The 12,619-nt window shown below is 50.0% G+C and overlaps 1 protein-coding gene across 1 annotated transcript in view; it reads right to left on the bottom strand.

Annotated features, from left to right (window-relative positions):
- Window positions 1-11,861, bottom strand: part of LOC122548250 (kinesin-like protein KIFC3) — a 190,204-nt gene extending 178,343 nt beyond the window's left edge. The window contains exon 1 of the mRNA XM_087987773.1: window positions 11,408-11,861. Coding sequence (XP_087843899.1) covers window positions 11,408-11,506 — 99 coding nt within the window. The 5' untranslated portion in view covers window positions 11,507-11,861. The remainder of the gene's footprint in view (window positions 1-11,407) is intronic.
- Window positions 11,862-12,619: the final 758 nt, after the last annotated feature.

Raw genomic sequence — 12,619 nt, 5'->3', positions numbered from 1 at the left:
TGTTGATAGAGTTCCGATTGGAATGCTATGCCTCTAGGAATTCTCACGCATGTTTCTGTTTGGCTTGTCCTAGGATGGATGTGTTGTCCCAGTCGAAGTGGTGCCCTTCCTCATCTGTATGTAAGGATACTAGTGGTTGTAGGTTGTGTCTTTTTGTGGCTAGTTGGTGTTCATGTATCCTGGTGGCTAGTTTTCTGTCTGTTTGTCCAATGTAGTATTTGTTACAGTCCTTGCACGGTATTTTGTAAATGACATTAGTTTTGCTCATTGTCTGTATAGGGTCTTTCAAGTTCATTAGCTGCTGTTTTAGTGTGTTGGTGGGCTACCATGATACCAAGGGGTCTGAGTAGTCTGGCAATTATTTCCAAGATGTCTTTGATGTAGGGGAGAGTGGCTAGGGTCTCTGGACGTGTTTTGCCTGCTTATTGGGGTTTGTTGCTGAGAGATCGGTGGACTGTGTTCATTGGGTACCCATTCTTTTTGAATACACTGTATAGGTGATTTTTCCTCTGCTCTGCGTAGTTCCTCTGTGCTGCAGTGTGTGTTGGCTCATTGAAATAATGTTCTAATGCTGCTTGATTTGAGGGTGTTGTTGACCCCATTTGGAGTACAGTGTACAGTTTTGAGCCCCGCACCTCAGGAAGGACATACTGGCACTGGAGCGTGTCCAGCGGAGATTCACACGGATGATCCCTGGAATGGTAGGTCTAACATACGAGGAACGGCTGAGGATCCTGGGATTGTATTCATTACAGTTTAGAAGATTGAGGGGAGATCTAATAGAAACTTACAGGATAATGTATGGCTTAGAAAGGGTGGACGCTGGGAAACTGTTTTCATCAGGTGGGGATACTAGGACTCGTGGGCACAGCCTTAGAATTAGAGGGGGTCAACTTAGAACAGAAATGAGGAGACATTTCTTCAGCCAGAGAGTGGTGGGCCTGTGGAATTTACTGCCACGGAGCACAGTGGAGGCCAGGACATTGAATGTCTTCAAGGCAGAGATTGATCAATTCTTAATCTCACAAGGAATTAAGGGAGACAGGGAGAGTGTAGGTAAGTGGTGTTGAAATGCCCATCAGCCATGATTAAACGGCGGGGTGGACTCGATGGGCCGAATGGCCTTACTCTCCCTACTATGTCTTATCGCCTTCTGGGACACAGGGTGGAGGGGTCAGTTACTCTGGGACACAGGGTGGAGGGGTCAGTTACTCTGGGACACAGAGTAGTGGGGTCAGTTACTCTGGGACACAGGGTAGTGGGGTCAGTTACTCTGGGACACAGGGTAGTGTGGTCGGTTAGTCTGGGACACAGGGTAGTGGGGTCGGTTAGTCTGGGACACAGGGTGGAGGGGTCAGTTACTCTGGGACACAGGGTAGTGGGGTCAGTTACTCTGGGGCACAGGGCGGTGGGGTCAGTTACTCTGGGACACAGGTTGGAGGGGTCAGTTACTCTGGGACACAGGTTGGAGGGGTCAGTTACTCTGGGACAAAGGGTAGTGGGGTCAGTTAATCTGGGACACAGGGTAGTGGGGTCAGTTACTCTGGGACACAGGGTAGTGGGGACGGTTACTCTGGGACACAGGGTGGTGGGGTCAGTTACTCAGGGACACAGGGTAGTGGGGTCGGTTACTCTGGGACACAGGGTGGTGGGGTCGGTTACTCTGGGACACAGGGTAGTGGGGTCAGTTACTCTGGGACACAGGGTAGTGGGGTCGGTTACTCTGGGACACAATGTGGAGGGCTCAGTTACTCTGGGACACAGGGTGGAGGGGTCAGTTACTCTGGGACACAGAGTAGTGGGGTCAGTTACTCTGGGACACCGTGATGGGGTCAGTTACTCTGGGACACAGCGTGGAGGGGTCAGTTACTCGGGGACACAGGGTAGTGGAGTCGGTTACTCTGGGACACAGGTTGGAGGGGTCAGTTACTCTGGGACACAGGGTGGAGGGGTCAGTTACTCTGGGACACAGGGTAGTGGGGTCGGTTACTCTGGAACACAGGGTAGTGGGGTCAGTTACTCTGGGACACAGGGTAGTGGGGTCGGTTACTCTGGGACACAGGGTGGAGGGGTCAGTTACTCTGGGACACAGGGTGATGGGGTCAGTTACTCTGGGAAACGGTGATGGGGTCAGTTACTCTGGGACACAGCGTGGAGGGGTCAGTTACTCGGGGACACAGGGTGATGGGGTCAGTTACTCAGGGACACAGGGTAGTGGGGTCAGTTACTCTGGGAAACGGTGATGGGGTCAGTTACTCTGGAACACAGGGTGATGGGGTCAGTTACTCAGGGACACAGGGTAGTGGGGTCAGTTACTCTGGGAAACGGTGATGGGGTCAGTTACTCTGGAACACAGGGTGATGGGGTCAGTTACTCAGGGACACAGGGTAGTGGGGTCAGTTACTCTGGGAAACGGTGATGGGGTCAGTTACTCTGGAACACAGGGTGATGGGGTCAGTTACTCAGGGACACAGGGTAGTGGGGTCAGTTACTCTGGGAAACGGTGATGGGGTCAGTTACTCTGGAACACAGAGTAGTGGAGTTGGTTACTCTGGGACACAGGTTGGAGGGTTCAGTTACTCTGGGACACAGGGCGGTGGGGTCAGTTACTCAGGGACACAGGGTAGTGGGGTCAGTTACTCTGGGAGACAGGGTGGAGGGGTCAGTTACTCTGGGAAACGGTGATGGGGTCAGTTACTCTGGGACACAGGGTGGAGGGGTCAGTTCGTCTGGGAAACAGGGTGGAGGGGTCAGTTACTCTGGGACACAGGGTGGAGGGGTCAGTTACTCTGGGACACAGGGTGGAGGGTCAGGAGGGGCGATGTTTAAAAGAGATGCGTGAGGGGCGGGCTGTTCACACAAAGAGTGGTCAGTGCCTGAAACGTGCTGCCAGAGGAGGGGGTGGATGCAGACACTATAACAGCATCCATGTAACACTTGGACAAATACATGAATAGGAAGGGGATAGAGGGATATGGATCCTGTAGGTGAAGACAGTTGTAGCATGGAAGGGCAGAATGTGACAGTGCAGGCTTGGAGGGCTGAAGGGCCTGTTCCTGTGCTGTTTTGATCTTTCTGAATCCATTGACCCGGCACGGTCTGGAATCATCAACGTTCCCGGTCTGACCCCCATTGGTGGAACACATCCCCCTCTCCATGTGTGTCCATCGGATCACTCCCTCACCCTGACCAGAAGCAGGGTCCCTGCAGCCTGTGTTGGCCATGCCTCGGAACAGCTGGGGGTGGGGGCTGCTTTATCAAGGGGGTTCCTCCACCCCACTCCCTGCAGGCTGCCTTGGGACACCCCACACCCTTCTATCAGCCCTGAGCCGTTCTGCCCAACATGAACTGGCCAATCAGCTGCTGAATGGCCTGGGATCTGCTTTGGTCAAGTCCTCCCCTCCCCCGGTCACTCCACAGAGTCCATCCTGGGGCTAGTATCGCGATGAGGGCAGAGTCTGGGTGTCAGTGTCCCCCCCGGGACAGAGCCAGAGCCACTACCTCCAGGTGTCCTGGATCCAGTTTCACAGCCATTGGGGGTGAACGGAAACAGTCACTGAGTTGAGTTCTGTTTGAATGACGCCATGTTTGTTGGAGTTTCAAGCCAGAGGGCATAGGCTCAGAATAAAGGGACACCGATTTCAGACTGAGGTGAGGAGGGATATCGTCTCTCAGGGGGTTGAGGGTCTTTGGAACTGCTCACCACAGGGAGGTGTTGGGGGCAGATTCCTTGTGGATATTTGAGGCTGAGATCGAGATATTCCTGATCAGTCGGGTAATCAAGGGGAAAGGGTTGGAAAAGGGACGTGAGGAATGTGGGATCAGCCATGGTCCTGTTGAATAGTGCAGCAGACTGGAGGGGCTGAAGGGCCTCCTCCTGTTCCTGTTTCTTATGGACACCATGTTTGTTTGAATCAATGATGTTGCCATTCTCTGTTGGATTCACGAGGAATGATGTCTTTCCTATAACACAGTGACAAACCTGGACAGGTTACTCCAGGTGCAGCCTGACCAAGGATTTATGCAACTGTAACATAACGTCCCAACTCAGAGGCTGAGGGGTGACCTTATCGAGGTTTACAAAATGATGAGGGGCATGGATAGGATAAATAGACAAAGTCTTTTCCCTGGGATCAGGGAGTCCAGAACTAGAGGGCAAAGGTTTAGGATGAGAGAGGAAAGATATAAAAGAGACCTAAGGGGCAACGTTTCCACACAGAGGGTGGTACGTGTATGGAATGAGCTGCCAGAGGAAGTGGTGGAGGCTGGTACAATTACAACATTTGAAAGGCATTTGGATGGCTATATGAATAGGAAGGGTTTGGAGGGATATGGGCCGGGTGCTGGCAGGTAGGACTAGATTGGGTTGGGATATCTGGTCGGCATGGACGGGTTGGACCGAAGGGTCTGTTTCCATGCTGTACACCTCTATGACTCTATCACCTTCTTCACCATCCTGACAACCTGTGAGGCTGCTTTCAACAACCTATGTCCAGTACCTGTACTCCTAGGTCCCTCTGTTCCACAGCACCTTACCATTTACTATATAAGTCTTACCTTGGTTTGACTTTCCAAAGTGCAACACCTCAGACTTATCTGTATTGAATTGCATTTGACAACCCTCAGCCCACTTCCTCATCTGATCAGTTTCCTGCTGTAAGTTTTGATAATCTCCCTTGCTATCAATGATACCTGCTAATGTTTTATTACTAACAAACTTACTAATCATGGCTTGTAAATTCACAGAACATAGAAAAGTACAGCACAGAACAGGCCCTTCTGCCCACGATGTTGTGCCGAGATTTAGTCCTAATCTAAAATAAAATAACCTAACCTACGCACCCCTCAACTCACTGCTATCCATGTGCATGTCCAGCAGTCACTTAAATGTCCCCAATGACTCTGCTTCCACCATCACCGCTGGCAACGCATTCCATGCATTCACAACTCTCTGTGTAAAAAACCTATCTCTGTCATCTCCTTTATACCTTCCTCCTAATATCTTCAAACTATATCCCCTCGTACCAGTCAGTCCTGCCCTGGGGAAAAGTCTCTGGCTATTGACTCTATCTATTCCACTCGTTATTTTGTAAACCTTCTTTGCACCCTCTCCAAAGCCTCTGTATCTTTCCTACAGTAGGGCGACCAGAACTGGACACAATATTCCAAGTGTGGTCTCACCAGGGTCTTGTAGAGCTGCAGCAAAACCTCGCGGCTCTTAAACTCGACCCCCCTGTTAATGAAAGCCAAAATACCATATGCTTTCTGAACAACCCTATCCACTTGGGTGGCAACTTTGAGGGATCTATGTACTTGCACACCCAGATCCCTCTGTTCCTCCACACTGCCAAGAATCTTGTCTTTAATCCTATATTCAGCATTCGAGTTTGACCTTCCAAAATGCATCACTTTGCATTTATCCAGGTTGAACTCCATCTGCCATTTCTCAGCCCAGCTCTGCATCCTGTCTATGTCGCACTGCAGCCTGCAATAGCCCTCGATACTATCAACAGCACCTCCAACCTTTGTGTCATTGGCAAATTTACTAACCCAGCCCTCAACCTCCTCATCCAAGTCATTTATAAAAACTACAAAGAGCAGAGGCCCAAGAACAGAGCCCTGCGGGACCCCACTCAACACTGACCTCCAGGCAGAATACTTTCCATCTCCAACCACTCTCTGCCTTCTGTCAGCCAGCCAATTCTGAATCCAGATAGCCAAATCTCCCTGTATCCCATACTTTCTGACTTTATGAATGAGCCTACCATGGGGAACCTTATCAAATGCCTTGTTGAAGTCCATATACATCCACTGCTCGACCTTCATCGACCTGTCGCGTCACCTCCTCAAAGATCTCAATAAGATTTGTGAGGCATGACTTGCCCCTCTGAAAGCCATGCTGATTTCCATTCCCACGTACTGGGACCACGTGTAGTGTGTCAAAGTTTGCAGATATACTATGAGTGGCAGAGCAATGCGTGCAGAGGACTGTCAAACTTTGCAAAGGGACACAGATAGTTTAAGTGAATGGGCAAAGGTCTGGCAGATGGAATACAATGTTAATAAACATGAAACCATCCATTTTTTAGGGTTAATATTAAAAAGGATTATTTCTTGAATGGTGAAAGGTTGCAGCATGCTGCTGTGCAGAGGGACCTGGGTGTCCTTGTGTATGAATTACAGGGGGTTGGTCTGCAGGTACAACAGGGAATTAGGAAGGTAAATGGAATGTTGCCCTTCATTGCTAAAGGGATGGAGTTTAAAAGCAGGGAGGTTATGTTGCAGCTGTACAAGGTGCTGGTGAGGCCACACCTGGAGTACTGTGTACAGATTTGGTCTCTTTACTTGAGAAAGGATGTACTGGCACTGGAGGGGGTGCAGAGGGGGTTCACTGGGTTGATTCCAGAGTTGAGGGGATTGGTTTATGAGGAGAGACTGAGTAGATTGGGATTATATTCATTGGAATTCAGAAGAATGAGAAGGGGAATCTTATCGAAACATATAAAATTATGAAGGGAATCGATAAGATAGAAATGTAGAGGGAGGTGAAACTCGGACAAGAGGGTATAGCCTCAAAATTAGGGGGAGCAGATTTTGGACTGAATTGAGAAGGAACCTCTTTACCCAGAGGGTTGTGAATCGATGGAATTCCCTGCCCAGGGACGTAGTTGAGGCTTCCTCAGTAAATGTTTTTAAAGCTAAGATAATCATTTTTTGAACAGTAAAGGAGTTAAGGATTATGGTGAGAGGGTGGGTAAGTGGAGCTGAGGCTACAAAAAGATCAGTCATGATCTTATTGAGTGGTAGAGCAGGATCGAAGGGCCAGACGGCCTACTCCTGCTCGTGGTCCTTATGTTTTCCCTGAGGTGTGCTCACCACTGACAGGGAAGTTGCCGACGAGCCAAGCTGATGCTTATCTGTCACACAGATGTGGTACGTGAATTTCAGTGGCAGTGTGATGCCAGGAATGTGGGCCATTCGCCACAAAGACCAGCAGACCCCATCAAACCGCGTGTCCCTTAGGCTGTTCACATCAGGTAATGTGCTGAGCAGACCCAACCAGACCCCTGCTGGCAGTGTTCCCATTAGATACGGTTCTGCAATTGGACAAAATTTACTGGATAATCCTGACTGTGCAAAAAACTATATTGTTGACTAATTTGGAATTGTCAAATCAGGCCTACAGTGTGGACTGGGACCTAAAATGCCATCCCGTATTCCCAATTCCTCCGCCTCCGCCGTATCTGCTCCCAGGAGGACCAGTTCCACCGCAGAACACACCAGATGGCATCCTTCTGTAGAGACCACAATTTCCCTTCCCACGTGGTTAAAGATGCCCTCCAACGCATCTCGTCCACATCCCGCACCTCCGCCCTCAGACCCCACCCCTCCAACTGTAACAAGGACAGAACGCCCCTGGTGCTCATCTTCAAACCCTACAAACCTTCACATAAACCAAATCATCCGCCGACATTTCCGCCACCTCCAAAAAGACCCCACTACCAGGGATATATTTCCCTCCCTACCCCTTTCCACCTTCCGCAAAGACCATTCCCTCCGTGACTACCTAGTCAGGTCCATGCCCCCCTACAACCCACCCTCCCATCCTGGCACTTTCCCCTGCCACCACAGGAACTGTAAAACCTGCGCCCACACCTCCTCCCTCACCTCCATCCAAGGCCCTAAAGGAGCCTTTCACATCCATCAAAGTTTTACCTGCACATCCACTAATATCATTTATTGTATCCGTTGCTCCCGATGCGGTCTCCTCTACATTGGGGAGACTGGGCGCCTCCTCGCAGAGCGCTTTAGGGAACATCTCTGGGACACCCGCACCAATCAACCACACCGCCCCGTGGCCCAACATTTCTACTCCCCCTCCCACTCTGCCGAGGACATGGAGGTCCTGGGCCTCCTTCACCGCCACTCCCTCACCACCAGACGCCTGGAGGAAGAATGCCTCATCTTCCACCTCGGAACACTTCAACCCCAGGGCATCAATGTGGACTTCAACAGTTTCCTCATTTCCCCTTCCCCCACCTCACCCTAGTTCCAAACTTCCCGCTCAGCACTGTCCCCATGACCTGTCCGGACTTGTCCTACCTGCCTATCTCCTTTTCCACCTATTCACTCCACCCTCTCCTCCCTGACCTATCACCTTCATCCCCTCCCCCACTCACATATTGTACTCTATGCTACCTTCTCCCCACCCCCACCCTCCTCTAGCTTATCTCTCCACGCTTCAGGCTCTCTGTCTTTATTCCTGATGAAGGGCTTTTGCCCGAAACGTCGATTTCGCTGCTCCTTGGATGCTGCCTGAACTGCTGTACTCTTCCAGCACCACTAATCCAGAACCTGGGACCCCCATGTACCAATACACAGGGACCTGTACCGTACAGACAAGAAAGGCCACATACACACACTGTGCCTGTTCCAACTCAACACAACAAGGTGACAGCCATTTGCTGGTTCATTTCTGATGCAAAGCCCATACCAACCAGAATCAACCTGACTGCTTTAATATTTAGAGCTGAAAACGTGTTGCTGGAAAAGTGCAGCAGGTCAGGCAGCATCCAAGGAGCAGGAGAATCGACGTTTCAGGCATAAGCCCTTCTTTAATATTTAAAATGGAACTGTTAGTCATCATTGACAAATGCATTCTCATTGGCTGCGGACTCTGATGTTGCCAATCAGCACTCTCCCCTCAGGCAGTGTAAATGTTGTTTTCTTTCTGCCTTGATTTGGTATTCTTGCAAAGTGTCCTGATACACGGTCAGTGAAAAACATGTCTCTTTTCAGGGAATATTTGATCAGGGGACGAAGAGCTCAGGGAAAGGGAAGCAGTCTGCACATATTGCCCTTCCCTAATTAACCCGAGAGGGCAGCTAAGAGTCAACCACGTTGCTGTGGGTCTGGAGTCACGTGTAGGCCAGACCAGGTAAGGATGGCAGATTCCTTCCCTAAAGGAATGAGTGAAGCAGATGGGTTCATGGTCATGTAGTCAAAGAGATATATAGCATGGAAACAGACCCTTCGGTCCAACCTGTCCATGCTGACCAGATATCCCAACCCAATCTAGTCCCACCTGCCAGCATCCAGCCCATATCCCTCCAAACCCTTCCTATTCATATACCCATCCAAATGCCTCTTAAATGTTGCAATTGTACCAGCCTCCACCACTTCCTCTGGCAGCTCATTCCATACACGTACCACCCTCTGCGTGAAAAAGTTGCCCCTTAGGTCTCTTTTATATCTTTCCCCTCTCACCCTAAACCTATGCCCTCTAGTTCTGGACTCCCCCACCCCAGGGAAAAGACTTTGTCTATTTATCCTATCCATGCCCCTCATAATTTTATAAACCTCTATAAGGTCACCCCTCAGCCTCTGACACTCCAGGCAAAACAGCCCCAGCCTGTTCAGCCTCTCCCTGTAGCTCAAATCCTCCAACCCTGGCAACATCCTTGTAAATCTTTTCTGAACCCTTTCAAGTTTCACAACATCTTTCCGATAGGAAGGAGACCAGAATTGCACACAATATTCCAACAGTGGCCTAACCAATGTCCTGTACAGCTGCAACATAACATCCCAACTCCTGTACTCAATACTCTGAGCAATAAAGGAAAGCATACCAAACGCCTTCTTCACTATCCTATCTACCTGCGACTCCACTTTAAAGGAGCTATGAACCTGTATTCCAAGGTCTCTTTGTTCAGCAACACTCCCTAGGACCTTACCATTAAGTGTATAAGTCCTGCTAAGATTTGCTTTCCCAAAATGCAGCAGCTCACAGTTATCTGAATTAAACTCCATCTGCCACTTCTCAGCCCATTGGCCCATCTGGTCCAGATCCTGTTGTAATCTGAGGTAACCCTCTTCGCTATCCACTACACCTCCAATTTTGGTGTCATCTGCAAACTTACTAACTGTACCTCTTATGCTCACATCCAAATCATTTATATAAATGATGAAAAGTAGAGGACCCAGCACCGATCCTTGTGGCACTCCACTGGTCACAATCCTCCAGTCTGAAAAACAACCCTCCACCACCACCCTCTGTCTTCTACCTTTGAGCCAGTTCTGTACCCAAATGGCTAGTTCTCCCTGTATTCCATGAGATCTAACCTTGCTAACCAGTCTCCCACGGGGAACCTTGTCGAACGCCTTACTGAAGTCCATATAGATCACATCTACTGCTCTGCCCTCATCAATCTTCTTTGTTACTTCTTCAAAAAAACTCAATCAAGTTTGTGAGACCTGATTTCCCACACACAAAACCATGTTGACTCTCCCTAATCAGTCCTTGCCTTTCCAACTGTGTGTACATCCTGTCCCTCAGGATTCCCTCCAACAACTTGCCCACCACCGAGGTCAGGCTCACCGGTCTATAATTCCCTGGCTTGTCCTTACCTCCTTTCTTAAACAGCGGCACCACGTTTTCCAACCTCCAGTCTTTCGGCACCTCACCTGTGACTATTGATGATACAAATATCTCAGCAAGAGGCCCAGCAATCACTCATTTAGCTTCCCACAGCATCATCAGACTCGTAATTCCAGGTTTTTAAAATTGAATTCAAAATCCACCATCTGGTGTGTTGGGATTTGAACCCATTCCGGAAACCATTCCTGTAAATCACTTCCTGCACTCTCTCCAATGCATTCCCATCTTTCCTATAATGTGGGGCCCACACCCTGTACACAATACTCCAGCTGAGGACCCACAAGGGTCCTGGACAAGTTCAACATCACCCCCCTGCTATTGTACTCTCTGCCCCGGTAATAAAGCCGAGGATACTGTCTGCTTTATTAACTGCTCTCTCCCCCCGGTCCTGCCACCTTCAGTGATCTGTGACGTATACTCCCCAGCTCCCTGTGCTCCTGCACCCCCTTTACAATTATACCCCCAACTGTATATTGTCTTTCAATGCTCTTCTGTTCAAAATGCAGCACCTGACACTGCTCTACATTAAACCCCAGCTCCCTTCCTCTCTGCCTCTTTCACCAGTGTATCAGAGTCCCACAGGCATTAGAACAATTCCAAGTTTTGCATCATCTGTGAACTTTGAACTTGTGCCCAGTGCATCGAGGTGTGGGTCATGAATATCGATGAGGATGAGCAGGTTGGCATGGATCACCCCCCCCCCCCCCCCACCCCCACCGGCGTTCTCCCCATTCAGTACCACCCTCACCAGCTTCCCAACTCCCCCCCCCCCCCCCCCCTACTGTGTGAAACTCCCCACTCCCCGGTTAGTTTACAGCTGACAATGTAAAGCTGATGGAAGAGGATGTGCTCACATTCTGGGCAGGGTTTATACAGGGTCTCGATGAGAGTGACCCCCCGTCTCTCCCCCACCCCCACCTTCTCTCGTAGCAGGGGGAAGAGGGATTTCCCCGGAGCACTGTCACTGACCTGAACACTGTTCGCATCGTCCCCCGTGTCCTCATCACCCGGGCTCCTCTTCAACAAAGTGTAGAAGATGTAGACGAACAATGAATAAAAAGCAAACATCGAGAGAGTCCTAGCTTTTAGCTGCTCAACAAATCCTGCTTTAATCCTTCTCTCCTGTCCTCCACCCAGATCAATCCCTCCTCATCATTTCCCCTTCTTACTGCTCTCTGCTTGTCAGACAATCCATCTCCCTACCCCTCCACCTGGCTATCTCTCTCTCTCTCTCTCTCTCTCTGTTCCACTGTCCCAGATTTTCTTTGCTCTCTCTCCCGTTTTCCTATTTTCGCTCTGCCCTTCTCTCTGCCTCTCAGTCTCTGTTGTTGTCAGTGTCCTTTGTCCCTGGGTGAATCTCTCCCACTTGGACTCTGTCTGTCAGACTCACACCAGCAGCCCCCTTTTGATTTTTTTCCTTTCTCTCTTTCACTGCTCTGTCCCCTTCCCTCTTTCTCTTGTCAGTGTGGAATTCCCTTCCCCCCCCCACTCCCCTGTCAGTGAGCTCACATTCCAATGAATGCTGCAGTCTTCCCCCCCCTCTCTCCCTCTCTCTCTCTCTCTGTCAGACATGCTCAGTTAAATTACTGCAGTAGAGAATCTGCCCGGATACTGGCCGCTGAGATTAACTCAGTGACCCGGAGCAGCCTCGTCCATTCTGGGCATCCTTCCTCCCAGCTCCTGGGGAGTTTCTGGGAGCACGGGTAAAACCCCCCCCCCCCCCCCCCCCACCCACTCCCCAGCAGTAACTGGAGAGATTCACAAATAATACATAAAAAAAAACAAATCCTGGAACGGGCAGCTAGCCTCTGGGATGGTGACCGTGAAATGATCGTCCATTGTCAGAAAATCCCATCTGGGTCACGAATGTCCATCAAGGGAGGAAACTGCCATCCTTACCTGGTCTAGATTACACGTGACTCCAGACCCACTGCAATGTGGTTGATTCTTAACTGCCCCCTGGGAAATTAGGGATGGACAATAAACACTGACCCAGCCAAAAGCGCTCTCATTCCAGGCAAATTCAAACGAGGAATCTCCACTGAGTGATTTCAGTGCCCACCAATCGATGGGATATGTAACTCCTTCCCGAGCAACACCAATGGGGCATTGAGTCGATTTCAGGCTGACCTGGTCCAAAAGTTCAGAAGTGAGCCTGGGGAGGGGGCAGGGAGGAAAGTG

Source organism: Chiloscyllium plagiosum, unplaced genomic scaffold, assembly GCF_037043375.1.
Source record: "Chiloscyllium plagiosum isolate Xiang-an unplaced genomic scaffold, Cpla_swu_hap1 HiC_scaffold_5, whole genome shotgun sequence".
NCBI classification, from domain to species: Eukaryota; Metazoa; Chordata; class Chondrichthyes; order Orectolobiformes; family Hemiscylliidae; genus Chiloscyllium; species Chiloscyllium plagiosum.
The sequence above is the reverse complement of the archived record's forward strand: the minus strand, read 5'-3'. Positions and strand labels throughout refer to the sequence as shown.